Raw genomic sequence first — 24,778 nt, 5'->3', positions numbered from 1 at the left:
GCATGGATTGCTTTTCTTGGCCAAGAAACTCAGAATGATTATTGGCATGCCCAAGAAGATGCTGGCAAGTGGGCGGATCTGTTGAAATGATATAGAAATCTTTACAAACTGTGTTGCGGGAAATGCATGAATAATGCTCTCCTTGACAGCAGCATACTAAAATTAAAATGGCACAGGGGAGCTGAGTGTAGCCTTGCACAGGATGGCACGCCCATTCTCATGGAAGCTAAATCATCCTGCCATGGCCTGAAAAGGATTCCACCTGCAGATTTTTATCTACCTGCTGTTCTCGCCTCTCAGCTTCTTCCAGAGACTTCTTCAGGGTCTCCAGTTCACTGGTGACCAACTCCATTATGGCCGTCATCCTTCCCTTGTCTGCTTTAGCCTCTTCCTCTGCAGTATCCAGCTTGGACTTGAGCAACATGAGCTTTTTCTCTGCTTTCTCCTTCAGTTTCTCCAGGTTGTCTCGGGATTTACTTAAGTCTTCAATGACTTTGGTCTGCTCCAAAGTTTTAATCTAAAGAGTCAAGAAAATGAGGATCATTTCCCTTGTTCTTTTTTAGGAGATCCTGTATACCAAGACAACTGGGAAGTCAATGGAACCCACTTAGCCATTTTATGAATAAAGAAGGGACTCCATCCCAAGCAGCTACAGAGACCTTGCAGAACAGCATAAGCTGGACATGCATGACCTCAGTCACTGTAATTTTAAATGATAGCTCACCCTTGTTTGGGAAATTAATGCAATAAAGTTGCAGACAGCATGGCTCTGGAGTGAGATGGCTAAAACAAAGCCTTGAGCAAGTGGGACTGTCTATGCTAACCAGTGGGCCCCTGCGCCTTGCAGAAAAGTGAGAGCAGTGGCAGAATTCCCACTCTTCTAATGGTGTCACAGGGGAGCCCGTCAACAAGTCTCCCTCATTGCTGGGAGGGAGATCTCCCTCAGCAGTTAGTTATTCAGTGGAGTCCCTGGAAACCACTAATGAACATGAGGCAAAAGTTGTCTGAATCCTGTGCAGACAAAGGGCAGAGACTCACCCCAGGGTCTTAAAACCCTAAAAGAGGCTCCTGGGATGGGAGAACGTCTTCACTGTGAGTTTGTGAAATCTCACCATAGCTCCTTACAAAAGAATTCAAGTAAGCAAGTGCTGGGTCAAGCACAGCTCCAGGGACAGACCCAACGGGGGCAGTGAGGGAATGAAAGACAAGCAGACAGGAGGAAAAGCTGGGATCAGGTGGTTTGGGGACCTCATCATCCCAGAAGCTCAACATTTTTCTTATACATTGAACAGAGAAGTAGGGCTATTGCAATGATGGACTGTATCCTGGAATCGTAAGATAAAATTAACTCTTTACAAGTCCCTGCTCACTCCTTTTGAATGTTCCCTTCTTCCCTCCATTTACCCATATTTAAGAAAAACCTATTATAAAATTCTCTTGTTCTTTTATTTTCCAATATTATGTTAATTACAAATATTTTTCACTTATTATATTTTATTTTACCTTATTATATCTATATTGTATAGCATATATTCTTTATTTCTATAATAAATGTTATTCTGTAATTCAGAAAAAATTAACCCTTTATTCTCTAAGTTGCATTTAGTTGGGGTATTTTATCAGAGCAACAGATATGAAATTAGTACAGTGATGCGTACTTTTAATTCCAGTACTTGAGAAGTGGAGACAGTAAGATCAGATGTTCAGAGCCAGCCTTGTCCATCTAGTGAGTTCAGATCAGTCTAGACGACTTAAGAGCTTACCTCAAAAAAAAATCCAAATAAGTAAGTGCAAATAAGCTACAAGACAATGTCCACTAAGGTGGTTAAAATTAAAAAGACAATTACAAAAGTTAGCAGGGAACTGGGGGAATTAGAACATTCCCATACTTCTGGGTGGAATATAAAATTACAGTATAAGTAATATGGAAGGCAGTTTTGAAAATGCCTAATACATGATCCACCAATTCCATCACTAGTTATAAGCCAGTGAGAAGTAAAACCATACGCCTCCCTCAAAGAGTGGTATACAAAATTCATAGAGGCATTACTCATAAGCACAGAAAGTGGTGACCACCCAAATGTCCATCAACTGATGGGTGGGGGGAGGCGTAGTAAAGCCACACATTGAGATGTATTATATAGAGCAAGAATGGAGTGCTATGACATGCTATAGCATGGATGAACCCCAAAAACATTGTGACAAGAGAATGAAGCCAGTTGCCTCAAATCACACAATTATCTTCTTAAGAAAAAGACAGAGAAGGTCTGAGGGTAGAGGAAAGAAGAGTGGGGAGTTACAACTTATGGGTGCAGAGTTTCATTGGGTATGCTAAAAAATACTCTGAAATTAAATACTGTCTGGATAAGTTTGTAACACACTGTGTTAGAAAACACAGAAGTGCATATTCTGAGGTGATGGCACTCCTCTAGAAAGTTCCAGAGGACACAGGAAGTTGGTCACTGGAGGGTGTGTTTTGCGAAGTTCTACCTCTTACTCAGTCCCCTCCCTCTTCCCAGTCCACTTCATATCCACCACAGAGAAATCCCTCCTCTACAAGCTTCCAACACCACGATGCCCTACAGACATACACAGAACTAAGAAACTATGAGCTACACCTCTGAAACTGTGAGCCCAAATACTTCTCCCTGTCTTCAAGCTGTTTGCATCAGGCATTCTCTCACAGAGACAAGAAAGCTGACACAGGGGGTCAAGAGGTAACTTAACAACAGGGAAGAACTGAATTGAGCTGCAGATCAGAATGGTAACAGAAAGAGGAGAGAGACAGTACTAAATAAGGAAGTTAGCATCTTCACCTGGTGCTGGCCTTTATGTGCATCTCCAGCCTGACTAAGGGGCTGATGTGTGTCATGGGGTAACCTGATCTAAGGTTCTCAGTATCTCACTAGAAAACAAGATGGCTAGAAACTACTCCAAGACATGCTTTGGAGGAAATGTGACTATTTGAGATGCTCTTGAATGTTTAGCAGGACAAACAGTGTTACCCTATGGTGTTAGTCTAAATTAAGGAAGTCCACACCAAAGACCTGCTGATGAACTCATGAACTAAAAACTAGTGTCAACAATTTCCTAAAAAAAAAAAAAAAAAATGCTTTTGCTATGGTTTGAATGACTGTGCCCTCTAAAATTCCTAACCCTTAACCCCCAAGAACACACTATGAAGGAGTAGGGCCTTTAAGAAGTGATAAGGTGCATTTCAAGGGGGATAAATACCTGTGTAGTTTGAATAAGAATGGTCCCCATTGGCTCATATATTTGAATGCTTAGTCACCAGAAAATGGAACTCTTTGATAGGATTGGAAGGATTAGGAAGTGTGGTCTTGTTAGAGGAAGTATGTCAAAAACCCAAGCCAACACCAGGTTCTCCATCTCTCTGTTTCTGTCTCTCTCTCTGTCTCTGTCTCTCTTTCTGCCTACAGAAATCAGGATGGAAAGGTCTCAGAAACTTCTCTAAAACCTGTCTGCATGCCACGCCACCATACTCCCCACCATGATGATAATCTCTGGAGCTGTAAACAAGCCCCCAACTAAATGCTTCCTTTTATAAGTTGCCTTGATCACACAGTAGAACAGGGATTACGATGCCCTATAACAAACAGAAACCAGGCATCATATGCCCAAACAGGTGGGAGCTTTCTTGCCCCTTACACCATATGAGGACATAGCTAAGAGGAATCTTATACGAACCAGGAAACAAGATAAAACAGACATTAAATCTGCACTGCCTTGCCCTAGGGCCTCCCAGCCTATAGACATCTACACAGCAGAGCTATATACTTCTGCTGTTTATAAGCCATCCAGCTTGTAGCGTATTGTTATGACATTGGAAGACTAAGATACTTTTCTAAACACAAAGAGGCCAATGGCGGTCATGCCTGACTTCATAGCCACTCAACTGGCTCTATGGGTGACACAAACTCTCTTGGGATTCTGACAGCTCCAGTGGACATTTCTGCACTCACTGTCAAAATTCACACTCGGACCACAGAAAGGCTTTCCTGTCTCTCTGCCCCTCACCAGGGAAGGTTTTACCTCTCCCAGGGGCTGAGGCATGAGGGCCCTTGAAATGGCTGTGCCCTTGTCAACCATACACATCACTGAGGACATCACCACTCCTGACATTCCTAAGGGAGAGAGCACCAAGTCCAGCCACCAGGACAGATCTGGGAGCCAGAAAGAATGACAGAGATTCTAAAATCAAACCAACAGCAGATTCCTGGGAGTAGGGTGGGAATATATTGTTTTCTTAATCCCCCTAAGGGAACTTCTCAGAGCAACCCAGAGTTCAGCAAGCCACTGGCCTCTAATTTCCCTCCAGTAGGACAGAACTAGTCATAAAAAAGATTGATGTGTCACCGGGAGTCCAGCTAGAATGGGGAAGGTTCCCAGGGTGCCACTCGTGGTAAACACTGTGTGCTGTCTGCTTCCCAGGAAAGAACTGTGCAATCTCGTGGGCAATTCTCCCTTCTACCTAAGTGCCAAAGGCCCAGACAGGAAAGTGATTAATCTTACATGTTGGCTGACCCTGGGGTCTAATTTCCCAGCTGCAGTTGTTAAAGACAGTAACTAAAAATCTCAGGGGTGCATGAGTCTCTACATGAAGTGGGGCTGCAATGAGAACACAGAGGTTCTCAACCTTCCTAATGCTTCGGCTCTTTAATACGGTTCCTTTTGTTGTGGTGACCCCCAACCATAAAGTTACTATCATTGCTACTTCATAACTAATTTTGCTACTTCTATGAATCATTGTGTAAATATCTGTGTTTTCCTATGGTCTTAGCATTTGACCCCTTAGGGGTCACAACCCACAGGTTGAGAAAGACTGTTCTAGAGCATACTGGTGGCCAAAACAGATGCTGTGTCCAAAAAGATACAACTCTGTCAGGGAAACATTCAACTATATGGTCCCTCCTTCCTCCTTGTCCCTAGCAGCCCACACTCAGGGAACTGGCAGCACAGTTACCCTCACCCCAAAAAGCAAATGGTCTGCCTTTTCAGGCCCAGTTCACTGTGCACAGTGAGAAAAGCAATCTAGGAAGATCTGGAGCACGGCAGAACAGAGCTGACTCTGGGGAATATGGCTAAGGGCTACACTGGCTAGGTAGAAACCATGTCCACGGGGAAGGAATATGGGGAGCAGCTTCCATATGGGGGATATATGGAGAAAGTCAGAAAGAGAAGACAGGTTTGCCTGTGGCTGAAGGCTGCTGTGTGCTCTGGTCCTCTCTGGGAGACCACAAAGGAGACACTAATGGCTCTCCCCTGGGTTTTGGAACTGATTTTAGACCACAGCTCCTACAAGGGTTAGGTTACATGCTACAGGCTGACAGCAAAGGCTCCATCAGATATCTAGTCTTCCATTCTTTCTCACTGGTCAGAATTAAGACCTATTCCTCAGACTGACCACATTTAAACAAAGTCAAGAGACTAAGTTCTGGCCAATGGAGACACAGAGCTGTTATATCATTCCCAGAAAATAGCCAACAGCTTGTCTTTGTAAACTTAAGGTCATGTGGTAGAACACACTCCATCATGCAGGGAAAATCCACAGGCAGAACAAACTCAAAAGCTGCAGTTGGCTCCATACATTCTTGGTAATGGTGATTTTAATTAAACAGCATCATAGGTCATAGTGAATTAATATCATTAATTTCTTAGTTTGAGTTTCAATCCTTTGATTTCTAAATCGGTTTTGGTTTCATAATGGTAAAAGTATAATTCAATTGGCAAATCTATGTAGTCTTAAGTAAGTGACATCAAAAAAGTATTCTAAATTTAACACCAGAAAGGAGAGCTATGCAAAAATAGTTCTGCCTCTCAAAAATATTTCCACAATACTTAGGTTTGCATGCCAAGATCATTTTCAATGGTTTAAAATTTAACAGTTCATCTGGAAAGGGGTTTTGTGTGTGTGTGTGTTTTCTTGGTCTAGAATTCAAGAATGCTTAATGCATGGGCCCTACAAGGATCTACTCAGATAACCTGGAGTCAAGATTGTCAGCCTTAGTGTGCAACAGACTTGGGGATGTACATGAGAGCTGGAACACAAATGTCCAGAGCAGCTTTATTTGAAATAGCCCCAAAGTAGAAACAATTTGAATGTCCATTCATTGCTAAATGAACAATCAGAAGGTGGTACATCCATGTAATGGATAATTGTTCACCCATCAAAAGGAATTAAAATGGTTAATGTTATACCATTGGGTGGGCCATGATGTCCAGATACTAGGTGAAATGTTGCTCTAGATGTTTCCTGGAGGATTTTGCAGGTGAGACTAAAAATAGGTAGGCCTTTTTGTTTTTGTTTCACTTTGCTTTGCCTATACAGACTCCCACTATGTAGCCAATGATGTCCTCAAATGCATAATCCTCCTGCCTCAGCCTCTGAGAGGTTATAGTTATTTTTTTTTCTTTTTTGGAGACTGGGTTTCTCTATGTAATAGCTCTGGCTGTCCTAGAACTCGCTTTGTAGGCCAGGATGGCCTCGAACTCTGCTTCCAAGGACTGTTATTAAAAGTGTGTGCCACCACCACCATCCAGCAAGATGCAACAATTATCACTGAGGGCCCAAACCTATTTCAAACCAGATTGTTCTGGCTAATGTGGATAGGTGTCTTCCCATCAAATGAAGTCCTACATACAAGCAAAATAAATAAACAAATAAATAAATAAATAAATAAATAAACCTCCCCTGAACAAGAAGGAAATTATTAAGCAAAAATCCAGAATATGTCAGACATGAGCTACAACAGAAACTGTCCATTTCCCCTGTCTGCGGGCCTTTTCTACAATATGTTTTTCTACTTGCTAGTTTTATGTCAACTTGACACAAGCTAGAGACATCAGAGAGGATGAAGCCTTGCTGTGGGCAAGCCTGTGGGACATTTTCTTAATGAATGATTGGTGGAAGAGAGTCCAGATCACTGTGGGTGGGGCCATCCCCAGGTTGGTGGTCCTGGGTTCTATAAGAAAGCAGGCTAAGCAAGCTGTGAGGAGCAAGCCAGTAAGCAGCACTCCTGCATGGCCTCTGCAAGCTCCTGCCTCCAGATTCCCGCCCTGACTTCCTTTAATTATGAACTCTGAAATGGAAATGGAAACCAAATAAAACCTTTCCTCCCCAGCCTGCTTTTTGTTGTGGTGTTTCATCACAGCAACAGTAACCCTAAGATAATACTCTGACTCTCAGTAAATAGAGCATCTATTGTCTCCTCCCCTCCTAAACAAATTCTTATCTAACAAAGACTTGTGTAACTGGCCTGCTGGACATGAAGATATACTTGTGTTTCTCAGTCTTTCAGACTATTGAAACAGTGGAACCCAAAGAAATAGCAGTTTCCCCAGGGATCCCATACAGGGAGAAGGAAAAGGCCACTGACATTGGTCAGACCACTTATAGGAGGAGGCTTTACACACTGAGCCATCTCTCCAGCCCCACTTTTTTTTTTTTTTTTGTCTCTTTTATTTTGAGGTCTCACATAACCCAGGCTGGTCTTCAGTTCTCTATGTAACCAAGAGTGGATCCAGACTCCTGATCTACCTGCTTCTACCATCCTTCCAAGTGCTGGCATCGTGGGCACACACTGCCATGCCTGATTCGAGGCTGTCATTCCTTCTGTGCATTGGCAGACAGTAACAGGGAAAGGAGCCACACACTTGCCTTGAGTTCATTGGTGTCTGCCAATTGGGCTTTGAGCTCAGTGTTGTATTCCCGACAGGCGCTCAGCTCCTTCTGCATCCTCTCCACCTTCTTCTCCAGCTTCCTGACGGTGAGATGGGCCTCATCCCTCTCCACAGCCAGGGCTGTGCGTGCCTGCGTCTCCTGCTGCAGCTGGGCAATTTTCTGTCGAAGGAGGTTCATATGCACTTCTTTGCTCTCCAGTCTTTCTTTCTGAGTCTTGAGCTGGTTTGATACAAATGGATTTGGGTTTTTTTGGCAAAATAATTGAACAGTCAGTAAATATAAATGAATTACTCAGATAATGTCGATTTTTATCTGTGCTTCAATGAGACTCATTAGCAAATCATCAAAAAAAAGGTCACTGGGTTCCTTTCCCTGATTGAATTTTTTTATGCATATTTTTTCCAAGAATTAATTCTGTAGCTACAAAGTGTGGGACAAAGGAGCCCCAGAAAATGTGACAAAAGTCAGCTCTCCACAGCTGCTTCGTCCAATATTCTGTGCCTCATAATAAAAATGTAAAATTACTTTTAAGACTAATAAAATAGGCTTATCAAGAGCAGAATAAGTAGAATATAATAAGACACAGACAAAATCCTCTCCAGTACTCAGTGGCCACGACTGCTGCTCTAGCGTTTTCTGAAACACGGGGTCCTGCATCCAACTAAAAACATGCCCTAGATAATTTGCGCCCCTTAGACCTCAGCTGAGTAGCTCCCAGGGCGAGGATTGATACATTCTTGCAGAAGATGTACCCAGGAGACTTTTAAGGAAATTGTTGACAAACTTCAAATCTCAGGAACAGACTTCATGAAGATTTCCCTTCTTTGAACACTTTGTGTTACAGGGAGAGCTCCTCCAACCAAGCAAGGAGTAAGTTCTTGGAACATCACTGATGTCAGCAATCAAATTCATGAAGGGAATTAGAACAGGTTGTAGAAAATGACTATGAGAGGAGAGTCCCCTGGGCTGTGCCTGTCACTTCACTGGGCAGATATTAAATCCAGGCAGCTCGGCCACTGGTCACAAACACTGGGATGGGGTATGGAGAACTGCTGAATGCCCGATGCAGGGGCTGAATACTGTAATGTAACCCTTCATTATCCCCTAAGTGTTCCAAGATGGAAGGACTTAGCTGAAAAACTATTTTGCATTTCTTGTCTATCAGTGACAGCTGTGTCCACACATAGGTCACCCCTTAACAAACCTGTCTGATATTTCTCTAACCAAATCCCTTTTAACATTTTTAAATAATGTTTTTATTTATTCTTTGAAAATTTCACACATGTATCCAGTGCATTTTGATCTTATTAAAACCTCAAGCCACTCGCCTCACTCAACCTCTCTTCTACTCCCCCGAGAACCTATCACCCATCTCCTGCCGACCTCAAGCCTCTGTCACTATTATTCTATCATCATCATCATTACTCCTATTTTATTCCCGGGGAATCCAGTGTTGACTATGCTCCAATGGTGTAGGACCATCCAATTCTTCTAACACAGTTTTTATTTACTGTGTATATGGGAGGAGAGCATTGTGTGGGGTGTGGAGGTTACAAAAAAGCACGTGGGAATCCGTCCTCTCTTCCTATTTTGTGGGTACCCTGGGTCAAACTCAGATTGTTAGGCTTGGTAGAAAGCTCCTCTACCCACTGAGCCATCTGGCCTGCCCCCAACTCCCTTTCTTGAGCTAAGTCTTGTCAAATTGCACTCTGATGCAAATGTCCACTGATAAATTCTATACACCTGTAATTTTAATGATAATATAATTCTTAAGAAGGAATAGCATTGGGCATTAAGAGAGGAAGTAAAGTTTCTGAGGAGAAGTAAAGAAAGAATATTGGCCTAATTCGACAACCCTGATGATGATCGGGTTTTCTGTTTTCTCTCAAAAAAAAAAAAATAAATTTTGTTAAGTGAGAACAAAATTTATTCTATGAGACAGGAGTTCAAAATTTCTCTTGTTAAAATTAACTCTCTTGTGAGATATACATCATTCCTGTCTTAATATGAAGAAACAAACAGAGAGGTACATGATTTGCCCAAGATTACACAGTCTGGCGGAATCCAAGAACCCAGATAGGACCCATCATACAGCCTCTACACAAAACATTTCTCCTAGGAAGTATTTACAAGAACACATCTGTGTTTCCTTTTTTCTTTCTCTGGTGCTGATAATTATACAACTAATAATTACGCTTTATCTCTGCCATTCGTTCATTCATTCACTTGCTCTAAACCATTTATAATTCTGCCTTCAATTGGATGAAAAGTGAGCCCTTCTCTCTGTACTTTCTAGCTCAATAGAGCTAGTTCCCCCAGCACTACTTGGTGCCCCAACTTCCCTCCTCCATCAGAAAATAAGGGATTTAATGGCTGTGTTTCCAAGTCTCTCTTGCAACCAGGTTTGGCCATGATATAAACAAACGTTCAGCTAGCATCTTCCAGAATCTTCTTTATAAGCCATCACTTGCATCTTCAGCTTCCCTCTTCTTCCCCTCCTCCACCCTTCAGCATGGAACACAGACAAATGGTTCTAGTTACTATTTTGAAACATGGAGATAAAGATCACCACAAGGACAGGCAGATTTTCAGTACTGAGAATTAATACTCGGCTTCTAAATACATATATATATATATATATATATATATATATATATATATAATGCGTCCTAAACACAATGCTGATCACAGTATAATAAAATCATTGTGACACTTGGGCTTCCCAAAGTTTCTTTTCTCAGTGCTACGAAGTGTAACAATGCCTACCTTTCTCTGTAAGTTGTGAGCGATGGTCTTGTTTTCAATGACAGCATTGCTTTCAAGGCGGACTAGCTGCTCTGTGCGAGCTAAAACTACATCCAGACGCATGTCAAAGCCAAGGTCATCAGCAATCTCGCCCAATTTCATTTTCTCTGAAAGCTGATCCAGAAACTGCAGATACTAAACCCAGAGACAAGAACGAAAACAGGACATGAGAGTTAGAGTGTAGTCCCACTGAGTCCTTCTCGTTCTTACAAGCTTGCAGGTGGTTCTCTTTAATGTCATCCCAGAGCCTGGATTCTGCCCCTAAGATTTGGATGTGAATGTGTGAACCACATTACCAATTCTCTGCCATCTCCCTGTCCAAATACTCTAGTGTCCCGGCCAGTAACCTTGATGGCAGCTTAATATCAAACACCTCTAAGCCCTGCCATATGACAATGGACTAAGCCCCTAATTCCACCCTGGTCTCTGTGTGTGTGTCTTGGCAAAAGGCTACTGCAGCCTTGCCCCTCCCAGGTTGTCCCAGCACACAGCAATCACTCCAAAACCAATGTTCTCCACAATACATTAAAGTTGAACAACAGTTGGGGTGTTTTTAGTTAAAAGGCTTTAATGGCTGGAAGGATATCTCAGTTGGTAAAGTGTTTGCAGTACAAGCATGGTGACCCAAGCAGAAAAACATACATTTAAAAAAAAAAAAAAAAGCCAGACCCTGAATGTGCCTGTAATTCCACCACAAAGGAGGCAGAGACAGGAGGATGCCTTGGGATTCACTGACCAGCCAGTGTAGCCAGATTAGTAAGTTTCAGGTTCAGTGAGACACTAGCTCAAAAAAACAAGGTGAAGCACAACTGAGGAAGATGAATGTTTTCAACCTTTGATCTTCTCTCTTTCTCTCTCTCTCTCTCTATCTCTCTCTCTCTCTCTCTCTCTCTCTCTCTCTCTCACACACACACACACACACACACACACACACGCACACACATGGGGAGGGGACTTTAGGAGATATTCTTTAAGGTGTTTAATATAACATAATTAGGTGACTACCACTCTAAAACATAGTTATGGAAGATGTCACAGTTTGCATTTTTTAAAATATTTAACTTATTTTTATTTTATGTGTGGTTTTGCCCTCATGTATGTATGTATGTGACCACATGCAGGCAGTGTCCAAGGTGGCTAAAAAAGGGCATTGATTCCACAGGAACTGGAGTTACAGACATTTATTTGTGAGTCACCATGTGGGTGGGTGCTGACCGGGTCCCGTCCAAAAGCAGCAGGTGCTCTTAACCCTTGCATCTCTCTAGCCCCCACAGTTCATATTTTAACAAACTAAACTTGAACAAAGCTTAAAGGTCTTCCTTCATTTGGCTGTGATTGTTTGTCTGAGCATATTTGGACACAGAATGTTAAGTGTGTGCTAAGGAGTAAATCAATCCATCAATGAACTTGCTCTATGGTAATTGCAGGATTGGGGTTCTGTCTCCCACATTGCCTTTTCATTGCAGTAACTTCTCAGCATCTGTCACTTTCAAGCAATTAGATGTTGAAATGAATATAATTTCCTGCCATCGAAATGCATCAGCTTAAGGCCTGAACTATCTATATTTTAGTCATCAGAATACAATTATCTGCAAGTGTATATTTTCCAATTCTGGTAAGTAGCACACAGATAAATACAATTAAATCATCTTTATAATCTACAGTAACTACCAATATAGCATCATTCACTCTGCTTTGACACCAGTCAGTTTTATACCTGAATTGTCACTTTGTCGGTTCTTCTTGTTCTGATGGTTCTCCCTTTGGGATTTTATTCAATCTCTACTGCTGCTATTGCTTGTATTTTAAGTGGAAGAAGCAGACTTACCCTCATAGATTGGTAGAAATAGATGAAAATGGCCATCCTACCAAACTCGATCTACAGATTCAAAGCAATCCCCATCAGAAATCCAACACAATTCCTCACAGAAATTGAAAGGACAATTTTCAATATGGAAACACAAAGAAACCAGGATAGCTAGAATAATCCTGAATAACAAGAGAACTGCCAACGTTATCATCATCCCTGATCTCAAGTAGTACTACTACAGACCTGTAGGAATAAAAACCACATGGGACTTGCATAGAAACAGACATGGTTGAATTCTACGAGAAATTCAAAATAAAGCTAATACCAATTCTCCTCATAGTATTCCACACAATAGAAGCAGAAGGGTCATTACCAAACTCTTTTTATGAGGCCACAATAACCTTGATACCCAAGCCACACGAAGACACAACTAAGAAAGAGAACTACAGACCAATATCCCTCATGAACTTTGATGCAAAAATTCTCAATAAAATATTGGCAAAACCAATCCAAGAACACGTCAGAAAAATCATCCATCCCGATCAAGTAGGCTTCATCCCAGGGATGCAAGGATGGTTCAACATACAAAACTCCATCAATGTAATCCACCATATAAACAGACTGAGGAAAAAAAATAGCATGATCATCTCACTAGATGTCGAAAAAGCCTTTGACAAAATCCAACATCCCTTCATGATAAAGGTCCTGGAGAAATCAGGGATAACAGGAACATACCTCAACATAATAAAAGCAATATACAGCAAGCCAACAGCTAACATCAAATTAAATGGAGAGAAACTCAATGCAATTCCTCTAAAATCAGGAACAAGACAAGGCTGTCCACTCTCTCCATACCTCTTCAATATTGTCCTTGAAGTTCTAGCTAGAGCAATAAGACAACAAAAGGAGATCAAGGGAATACAAATCGGAAAGGAAGAAGTCAAACTTTCACTATCTGCAGATGATATGATAGTCTACATAAGTGACCCGAAAAACTCAACCAGGGAACTCCTACAACTGATAAACACCTTCAGCAAAGTGGCAGGATACAAGATTAACTCAAAAAAATCTGTAGCCCTACTATATATGGATGACACATTGGTGGAGAAAGAAATCAGAGAAACATCACCCTTTACAATTGCCACAAACAACATAAAATACCTTGGAGTAACACTAACCAAAAAAGTGAAAGACCTGTACCGTAAGAATTTTGAGTCTCTAAAGAAAGAAATTCAGAAGATACCAGAAAATGGAAAGATCTCCCATGCTCTTGGATAGGCAGGATCAACATAGTAAAAATGGCAATCTTGTCAAAAGCAATCTACAGATTCAATGCAATCCCCATCAAAATCCCAACATATTTCTTCACTGACCTTGAAAGAACAATTCTCAACTTTCTATGGAAAAACAAAAGACCCAGGATAGCCAAAACAACCCTGTATAATAGAAGAACTTCTGGAGGCATCACCATCCCTAACTTTAAGCTCTATTACAGAGCTATAGTCCTGAAAACAGCTTGGTATTGGCACAAAAATAGACAGGTAGACCAATGGAATAGAGTTGAAAACCCTGAAATTAACCCACACACCTACGAACACCTGATTTTTGACAAACAATCCAAATATATTCGATGGAACAAAGAGAACATCTTCAACAAATGGTGCTGGCATAACTGGATGAGGACATGCAGAAGACTACAGATAGACCCAAGCCTTTCGCCCTGCACAAAACTTAAGTCAAAATGGATCAAAGACCTCAACATAAACCCAGCCACACTGAACCTACTAGAAGATAAAGTGGGAAATACCCTTGAATTAATCGGTACAGGAGACCGCTTCCTGAACATCACACCAGTAGCACAGACACTGAGATCAACAGTTAATAAATGGGACATCCTGAAACTGAGAAGCTTCTGTAAGGCAAAGGACATAGTCAGCAAGACAAAACGACAGCCCACAGACTGGGAAAAGATATTCACCAACCCCACATTTGACAGAGGGCTGAATCTCCAAAATATACAAAGAACTCAAGAAGCTATTCTCGAAAACACCAAACAATCCAATTAAAAAATGGGGTACAGAACTAAATAGACAATTCTCAACAGAGGAATCTAAAATGGCTGAAAGACACATAAGAAAGTGTTCAACCTCATTAGCCATCAGGGAAATGCAAATCAAAACAACTCTGAGATACCATCTTACTCCTGACAGAATGGCTAAAATCAAAAATACCAATGACAGTTTATGCTGGAGAGGATGTGGAGAAAGGGGAACACTTCTCCACTGCTGGTGGGAGTGCCAACTTGTACAACCACTTTGGAAATCAGTATGGTGACTCCTCAAGAAAATAGGAATCAGTCTACCACAAGATCCAGCAATTCCACTCCAAGCCATATACTCAAAAGAAGCACATTCATACAACAAGGACATCTCTTCAACGATGTTCATAGCAGCACTATTTGTAATAGCCAGAAACTGGAAGCATCCTAGATGCCCCTCTACAGAAGAATGGATAGAGAAAATGTGGTACTTTTACACAATGGAGTACTACTCAGCAGAAAAAAAACCAATGGAATCTTGAAATTTGCAGGAAAATGGATGGAACTAGAAGAAAACATTCTGAGCGAGGTAACCCAATCACAAAAAGACAAACATGATATGTACTCACTCATATGTGGACCTGCTTTATGATGCATAGTAGTGACCGTGCTTTATCAGAGCTATTTTTAATGATGTTGTTCAGAATGGTTTCCTTCCAGATGATGATTGAAAAGCTAATTTAAAAACAAAAAAATGGTGCCAGGTACCACAAGAGTAACAGAACTGTGCTGTTTTTCTGGGATTTTGTGTTTTACTTTTTTTTTTAAATGGAGAGTGCTGGATGTCTCTACAATTTTGTTCAAATGACTGCAGAACCTGGAAAAGCTGTTGCTGCTATTGATGCATAACATACTGCCATTATTGGTCTTTTTATATAAATATAAATATATATATATATATATATATATATAAAATTTGAATTTTTGGAAACTTTACTGTGCTGTCAACTTTGAAAAAAAGTATCCCAGTTTACCGTATTGAGTTGGCATTGTACAAAAATTAACAGCCATATTGGTCTAGAAATGTTGAACTTAATTTTTTTCCATTTGTACAGAGGTAACGCACTGTATTAAATATGTAAAGTCTTAAAAAAAAAAGGGATTTTGAGAGCCCATCCCTTGTGAAGGGAAGCTCTCTTGACCTGGACACATGGGGAAGGGCCTAGGCCTGGCCCAGGATGATGTGGTAGACTTTGGGGAGCCCCTTTTGAGGGCCTTACCCTGCCAGGGAGTGGAGGGAGGATGGCTAGGGACAGGTGGGATGTTGGGGGGAGGGGAGGGAGATGGAGAAGGGATTGACATCTGAAGAAAGTAAAATAAAATAAAATAAAAAAGAAACAGACATGCTTATCAATGGAATGGAACTGAAAATGCAGAAATAAGTCCACATATCTATGGATCCCTGATTTTTAACAAAGACGACAGAACTACACACTAGATAAAAGACAGTGTCTATACCAAATGATGTGGGTCAAACTGGATGACTGCATGTAAAAGAACACATATTCTTCACCCTGCATAAAACTCAATCCAAATAGATCAAGGAACTCAACATAATTCCAGGTACACTGAATCTGATAGGAAAGAAAGTGAGGAGCTGTATTGAACTCATTGGCATAGGAAAAGGCTTTCTGAAGAAAACACAGACAGCACGGACATTTAATTAATTAATCAATTAATAAATGGGACCTAATGAAACTGAAAAGTTTCTGTATGGCAAAGCACAAGGACATTTGGACAAATTGGCAGGCTACAGAATGGGAAATGATCTTTACCAATTTTGCACCAATAGAGGCTTATTATCTAAAAATTTAAAACCTTTTCCTGGTTCTCTGTGTGGCCCGATTACTCTGCATGCCAGGCTCTACAACAGGCAAGAAGTGGGTTCTCCTGGGACCACACCAAGGCCCCATAGAGGAAGCACTTCTTTCAAGGACTTTGGCTGCTCTGTATAAGTACAGAAGAATGAGAGGGAGTGAGTTTCCAGAGTACACTTTTCTGTCCCCATAGTCTTGATCCTCTGTGCCTCCTTTTCTGTTCCTGCCCTCTCCATGGACCCTTGCAGCTCACAAATTCTTACCTCTTCACTATTGCCAATGAAACCTTTCTTGGACCCTGCTTCTCATGTCCAACTCTGCATCCCTTCTCTTCTGGACACGCTCATTACAAAGCAAGTGAGTGAGCTCACTCTCCATTCTGCAAAACTATCTCCAAGTCAGGCTGCCCCACCCACGCTCGGGTCCTTAGGGTGGACCACTCTCTCATGCTATTCTTGTCTCCCTCTAACCTACTGGTACTATTTCCTCAGAGTAGTTCTGCTGTGACATCTCAGCTCCCCCAGACGTGTGTTGCAACCTGCAGCATCAGATGGTGCTGCCGTTGTGTGGACATCATGGACAGTCATGGCTCGATGAGTTTTGTAACATTTGAGGTGCTGAATGTGAGACCCAGGGCTTTGTTCATGGTAAGAACATGCTCCGCCACTATACAACAGCCCAGCTGTGGTCATATAGGAATATTCCCATACATGCAGTCTACTGCTGACAAAAAATATCATTGGGCATCAAATGCTTGCACTCTGATGTTCACAGTCATTAATTATACTTTATGTTCTATAGAAGAAAAGAACCTTCGGGTCTAAAGGATCTTCACTTCCCATTCTTCTCTTTGTCATGGTCCCACTAAGAATTCCACATTCCACCATATATAATTACTCATTCTGCATTTTCTGAATATAGCATTTACAAGGCTTCACAGCACCTGCCCCTTCCTCTGCTGTAATCCTACTTATCCTTCAAAAATGAATTGAACTATCTCCTCTCTTGTAAAATCCCCTCATGGTCCAGAAATTTCTACAATACTTCATTAATACACTATGACAATGATAATTTATATAGTTAAGGATACAGCAGGGTATCTTAATGCCTATCTCCTCTATTGAATGCTGAGTCTTTAAGAATAGAAACTATACATCACCCATACTTCAGCTGCCCCAAATCTTCCAACCTCATAGATACTGGACATACAATAGATACATACTGGCTCTAATCGGATTGACAATCAAGGGAAACTTAAACATAGGAAGAGACTTAGTATCCCTTGGAAATTGGCTTGTAACTCAAGACATGATCAGTCTAAATACTGCAAAGTTTAGGACGCTCTCAGATACACTTTTAGCCCATGACAAACACACCATGGATGCGCCCATCCCATTATTACTTTTTGTTTTTCGAGATTCAAGTTGTCTCTCAAGACGTCTCCAGAAAGCAGTTCTCCCTCCAGGTGACTCAGCTGACCCTGAAGAGCCTCCAACTTGCTTTCTGCCTCTTGGGCCCTCTGTAGGTCTTTCCGGTGGAGCTCAGCTTCATTTCCCAACTGTTCAACAAGCTCTGATATCTGGGCTTCAAGCTGGGAGACCATCTGGAAAGAAAGATGGAGAAGAAGGCAGAGCCTTGTTTAGATGAAACAAAGTGTTCAGATCCATCACTCTGCCCCAGAAGTATAACCACTATGACTCCCACTTGCAGATTCCTTGTAAAAATTATATAAAATAGGTCATTTGTAGCTGCTTTCCTTTGTTTGAAGTAAACATACATTTCTTATTAAACTGATAATGGTGAATGCTTTTTCATTTTTCTGTAATTCCTTTTACAAATTCACTCAATCAATATTTATAGATAATATTTACTTATCTAAAAAATTGTTAATTTAGAGACTTCAAAGCTAAGCTGGAAGAAAAAAAGCTTCAAACAAAAAATAATTTCAAAAGCCACAAAAAATATCATTTCCCCAGAGATTCTTTCACCACATATAGTTGATTAAAGATTACATGGTGAATTTATCATAAGAAGCAACCTGGAGGTGTTATTGGGAATCCCAGTGCAGACAGACAGATTTTTTTCTTTTATTTAGCCTTCTACTGAACATTGGTTGGTTATATATATCCTAGAATTCAGTGGTACAATTATATACTAATATTATCATTTTAATATCTGAAGGTCAAATTCTTTTTAATCTGGTGACACCAAAAAATGTTCCCAGAATATACATCTTTCCCAGGAAACTCTCTCTTTTGTCTTGATTGTCCTGTCCCCTAAAACAAAGAACAAAAGTTTAAATACAGACTTAAAGCACACTCTCAAACCACCCACATTGACTTTAATAAACTCAGTTTTTTGGAAAATACTGAGCTCTATAAATCTGGGCTGAAACATTGGTGAATGAATATGATTGGTGAATGAATACGTTTCCTTTTGTTTTGGGAAGCAGAGGGGAAGAGAATGGATGTTTACGTGGCTCTGCAGTGCTGCTCAACAGTGCTAATTGTTTCCATTGCTTTAGATTTTTTAGATTTAAATCAAGAACAGAACTCCAGCTTTGCTTTTTTCTTAATCATTTATACAAACACACTTAATACAAGACAATAAAACTGCCATCAAGTTTTTTGGAAACACTATTTTATGTTAGATTTGATCTGGCTTACCCTCAGACCTTCAGGGAAGGACCAATAAGCATGAGTTAGTAAAGAAAGTCCACATTCAATTGAGTTTTCATCATCCATGTCTATGTAATATAATACGATATAATAAATATATACTGTAGAAAATTCATTAAGGGTCAAAAATATAAATTGGCAAAAGAAATCTTCCATGATCCTCCAAATAGAGACCACAATTATTTATTGAATTCTTTGTTTATTTATTTTAAATAATGTATCAGTTTTGTATCATTAAGATACAGTCAAGGCAGAATGGAAAGAGAAAATGTGGTACATTTATACAATGGAGTACTACTCAGCAGAAAAATGCAATGGAATCTTGAAATTCGCAGGCAAATGGATGGAACTAGAAGAAACCATCCTGAGTGAGGTAACCCAATCACAAAAAGACAAACATGGTATGTACTCACTCATATATGATTTTTAGACATAGAGCAAAGGTTTACCAGCCTATAATCCTCTTCCCCAAAGAAACTAGAAATCATGAATGACTCTAAGGGATAAATGGACCCCAGGAATGGGAAGTGGCATAAACTCCCGAGCTAATTGAGAGCATGAGGGTAGGGGAGTGGGTGCTGCCACAATAAGAGTACAAGAAGAAGAGGAGAGGAGAAGAAATGGAGGAGCAGATATATTGAGTTGGGGGAAGAATAGAGGAGAGAGAGCAGGATGAGAGATACCATATCAGAGGGAGCCACTATAGGTCCGAGAAGAGATCTGGAACTAGAAAGATCTCCAGAGACCTATAAGGATGACACGATCTGACAGTCCGGGCAGTGGAGGAGAGGATGGCCTAGAAGCCCCTCCCCTAGAATGAGAGTGATGACTACTCTCTATGCTATCCTAGAGTCCTCATCCAGTGGCTGATGGAAGCAGAGACAGACATACACAGAAATACACTGAGCTGAATTCTGGAACCTAGTTGAAGAGAGGGAGGAATGAAGAACGAAGGGGTCTGTACCAGGTTGGAGAAACCCACATAAACAGTTGGCCTGAAAAAGGGAAAGCATATCGACCCCAGACGCTCTTTGGGAGGCCAGTACGGGACTAATCCAGCCCCCTGATCATGGATGCCATCGGGGAGGCCCCTGCACTCCTGGGAGCCTCCGGAGGTGGACTGGCTTTTTGCCCTGGTGTATGTGGGGGACTTGAGAGCCCATCCCACTTGAAGGGATGCACTCTGTCTCTGAACACATGGGGAGGGACCCAGGCCCAGCACAGGAAGATTTGGTGGACTTGGTGGAGCCCCGGTTGGGGGCCCTACCCTGCCTGGGGAGTGGTGGGTGGATGGGGTGGGGGGTAGGTTGGAGGTGGGGGAGAAGGAATGGGGGTAAGGGGAGGGAGAGGGAGAGGGAGAGGGGTATTACATGTGAAACAAGCCTGTTCCCTAACTTGAATTAATAATAATAAAAAGAGAAAAAAAAAAAAAAGATACAGTCAAGGCTCACTACTGTCTGTAATTCCAGTTCCGTGGTACCCAATGATCTCTTCTGATCTCCAAGATAAATATACATACGTGCAGCAAAACACTCATACATTAAAGTAATAAAATAAATAGATTTTTAAGAGATTTTGAAAAGAATTCATCACAGAGCTGGGCGCATAAGTCAGTTGTACAGCTCGTGTCTAGCCGTATGGGGTTTGAGTTCAACCTCTAAAACAATTCACCATTAAAAACAAAGAAAAAGTTCTCGGCACTGAAAGATGGAAGCAAGACTCTCAAAAATTCCAGGCCAGCCTGATCCACATGAGACCACATCAGGACCATGTCCCCACCCCTAGCCAAAGCAGTCACACACAAGAAAAGAAAATGTGTTTTCTGATGATGGAAGCTGTCTAGACACACCAGACAACAAGCAGGTGGTGGATCCAGGTCAGTGGAGGACAGAGGCTAGTCAACTCGTCGTTCAGTGTCAGTGAGTGGCACCTGGAAGAGGTTAGACTGAACAAACCATAATCTCATTCTATGCTTTTATGGCTCTCAGAGTACCACACCTATTATACAATTCATTCTATACTTCTTCAGCCAGTATTTCACATCAGTATCTGATAGTAAGTCACTCAGATCCATGTTTGAGGAATCATCCCCCCCCCACCAGGGAGAATTAATATTATTACAGGGAAGAAGACTCTGATAAAGCTCAATCCACCTTGCCAGTTCTAAAAGCTGTTGCCAGTAGACATGCTGTGAGCCGAGTACAGTGCAGCCATTTGTGTCATCAGTTTTCCCACTCCAATTAGGAATTCAACTAACCAGATGTTCTTTCCTTAAAGAGTTTAAAAAAAAAAAAAAAAAAAAACTTCAGAAATTTTCCTCTGCTGGCCAGATGTGGTGGCCCATGCCTATAATCCTAGCACTTGGGAGATTGAGGCAGGTTATTCTCAGCTACAAAGCAAGTCCAAGGCCAGCCTGAGCTACCTGAGATCCTGTCCCAAAATAATAAAAGAAAAAAAAAAGGCATTGTCCTATGTTATAGTACCTAAACTATTGTTTTTTAGCTATAGAGTCTTTTGTCAACTAGAAATCTTTCTACAGAAGACAAATGAGGTACAAAAGCATTTGAGTCAAAGCCAAGAGAATCGTGGTGTGCAGGCAGGATTCTGCCTGCACACCACCTGTGTATACCCAAAGATGCTCCAAAGAAGCCCAATGCAGACCACTGTGTAAACTAAGTGGATGGTTGAACTGTATGTAATATACCACACTGTTACACTAGAGTCTGGGGTCTGAAGTGGAGCAAAGAGTTATGGTCCTTCCCTGTCTATCCCATCACAAAGCTGAGCTTCAGAAGCTTTGCTAGCTATCAGGGCATATAGGTGTTGTTGTTTTGAGAATTAAATTTACTAAATTCAAATAAACTAACAGCACCATATGACTCCATTCTTAAGAACACCATATACCAGTACTTGGGTGTTCCCACCCAAACTGCAAACCTGTTGTTTTTCACACCAAGAAATCTAAAGAACCAACAGATTTTCCTTCTTCCATTCTTCCTTAGTATTGTCTGTATGTACATTTGATGTTCTGAAAGTTTCTCTGCTAAGGATGCAGGAGCTTGGGGTGGGGGTGGGGGGGCATCACAAAAACAAAACTTATGCCTCGATTTGGTTAACTAAAGAGGCACTTCAGCAGGCTACCCGCAGGCACTACACCTCTGGCTGTTCAGACACCATCACACCCAGGAGTTAGGATACAGAGTCATTTTTGACAGTGGCATGGCACTGGAAGACTGCTGGTGCTTCCTGAGAAATGTCTGCTCTAGTGAGTGACAGGAAGATGATTGTGAGTTGTGAGACTTGGAGTACTGGGGGTGTGGAACTTCCCTCGGGTCTTCAGGGACATCAAGCTATGTCCACATCACCTGCAGAGCCTCCAGACTGTGAGACTTTACAGTTGAGGCAGTAAGCAAAGCCAGCAAAAAGAATGTCTGCACCAAGGTGAATGATCTTGTGTGACTCTATCTTTAGTTCAGGAATTGAGGAAAATTTGATCAGGTCACATCATCTCTACATATAATCACTTCTCATCCAGATTAGTCAGGAAATACCTCAAACAGTGGAAAAAAATGCCTCAAAATGTAAAACCTAAAAATGTTGCATGTTTAGCCATCATGTAAGAAGCCTTCATTCTTAAACATCTGTTACATGACCTGAAATTCTAGACTAGGTAACATTCTGGATTCCTGGGAATCCAGCAATAGGACCTTCCTCTGAGGCAGAGGGTTTCAGTCAGGGATGACTTTTTCCTTGTGGGGGAGGAATTTGGTAATGCCTAGACACAGGTTGTCTCAAAATGGGGCTGAGGGTCCCCCTGGAATCTAACAGAAAGAGGTTAGGGACACAGCTAACACCCTATAATACACAGGACACTACCACTACCTGTGTCACACACACACACACACACACACACACGCACACGCGCGCACACACACACACACACACACACACACACATACACAAAACTCACACATATATACATATATACACATATACATATACACACATACACACATGCACATACACACACAAATACACAGCACACACACACATCACATCACATACATAGCTGAGTGTGAGGGTGCACACCTTTAATCCCAGCGGCCAGGAGGCTGAGGCCAGAAGATCATGAGTTCAAGAACAGTCTGGCTACATAAGAACGTCTCTGTCCAATCTAAGTATCAACAGTACCATGGTTAAGAATCCCTGCTCTAAGATATGGTACAGTTTTTTAAAGAGAAAATTAAGTTTTGCCAGAAGCAGAAATCCAAGGAAGAAGTAGAAATGACTTAGAAGTGGGGGCATTGTCCTCAATTCCGAGAACTGCAAATCTAGAAGAGGGAGAATGGATAGCCATGGAGTAAACAAGAAAGCAATGTTCTGCAGGTAAGAGTGCACACGAAGTGGACAGTGTGCCAAGCCAGGCCTGCAGGGCCCTCACATGGGATGACTCAACAGCTGGCTGCCGGTAGCCATGGCAGCGGGCAGGGAGAAGCAGCCTCCTCCACAAACACATTCATCAATTTGTGAAGCACCCATTCTTCAAAAACATTTCTAAGACAATGTGCAAAATCCATTTTCCCCTGATTTTACTTGAAGATGAGTCACGCAAGACACCAGCTACAAGCTTGATTTGGGGCTTTTAAATGGGAAGTGCAGCTATTGAGAAAAATTACAGGGTAGGGGAGGCCGAGAAAGACGCTAAAAAGATTGAATCATCCTCATTGGTATGGGGAGTGGGGAGGCAGAGCCAGCTTAACCAATTTACACCACTTTGCTTTAGAAAATAAACATATTCATCATGCCGGCAACTGCATGTCATGTTTCACACACTGAATTAAAATAGTAAGGGAGAATCAGAGATATACAGAAAGAAATAGAAAATAAAACAAGTGTGTGTGGGAGGGGAACCTTGGCTATCAATTGTATACATAGTACCATTCAAGACAACTTCCTGAAGCTCTTCCCAGTGCTGTAAATGATGTCTTGTCTCAGTTGAGTTCCTGTGTGTAAACTGAGTCACAGGAAAAAAATGGACTTACCCTCAGTGATATATATATATATGTATGTATATATATAATGTATATGTATATGTATAATATATAGATAATGTATATAATGTAATATATATCATATATAGATATATATTATATGTAATATAATATATAGATATATAGATATATTATATGTAATATATACTATAATATAATTATGTAATATAAATACATTATATATATGATACACACACACACACACACACACACACATTGCAGCTGTAAAAATGCTGTGCACTGAGCTAAAAAGGCCAGGAGAATTACTTGTAGAGCATGCATGAATTTTTTATTGGTTTTTATTTTTTTAATTTACAAATGCATTCCTAAACTAACTTTTCAAAAAAAAGTAATTGTGGGACTGGTAAGAGGGCCAGGGCCTGAATCCAGTCACCAGAACCTGTGGTGATATATTATTTATGATTTATTAAAGCTTGCCTGAGGATTCAGAAAGCGAAGTCAGCCACAAGCTAAAGAAGCCAGGGGTGGTGGTACACACCTTTAATCCCATCACTTTGGAGATAGAGGCAGATGGATCTCTGTTAGATCAAGGCCACACTGAGCTGTAAGAAATATATCCAGTCTTAAAGAGAAACAGCTCACACAAAGATGATCTCAGCACTTGGAATCACGGTGCCTTTAATCCCAGGACTCATGAGAGGTATTTAAGATAGGAACAGGGTCTCAGAGATAACATTCATTCTCCAGCCACATTGAGGATAGGAAGACATTGAAGTCTCTAGCCATGTTGAAGAGAGCATAGCAGTCTGAGTGAATCTGAAGAGCAGTAGAGTCAGGAGCAGTTTGAGGATCGCTC

The 24,778-nt window shown here is 41.2% G+C and overlaps 1 protein-coding gene across 2 annotated transcripts in view; it reads right to left on the bottom strand.

Moving 5' to 3' along the window:
• Window positions 1-24,778, bottom strand: part of Ccdc170 (coiled-coil domain containing 170) — an 85,587-nt gene that overhangs the window by 4,486 nt on the left and 56,323 nt on the right. For both annotated transcript variants that reach the window (XM_027401016.2, XM_027401015.2), the window contains exons 7-10: window positions 17,635-17,835; window positions 10,469-10,642; window positions 7,679-7,921; window positions 281-517 (exon numbers count right to left, since the gene is read on the bottom strand). In XM_027401016.2, the coding sequence (XP_027256817.1) occupies window positions 281-517; window positions 7,679-7,921; window positions 10,469-10,642; window positions 17,635-17,835 (855 nt within the window). The remainder of the gene's footprint in view (window positions 1-280; window positions 518-7,678; window positions 7,922-10,468; window positions 10,643-17,634; window positions 17,836-24,778) is intronic.

This window comes from Cricetulus griseus, chromosome 2 (assembly GCF_003668045.3).
Source record: "Cricetulus griseus strain 17A/GY chromosome 2, alternate assembly CriGri-PICRH-1.0, whole genome shotgun sequence".
NCBI lineage: Eukaryota > Metazoa > Chordata > Mammalia > Rodentia > Cricetidae > Cricetulus > Cricetulus griseus.
The sequence above is the reverse complement of the archived record's forward strand: the minus strand, read 5'-3'. Positions and strand labels throughout refer to the sequence as shown.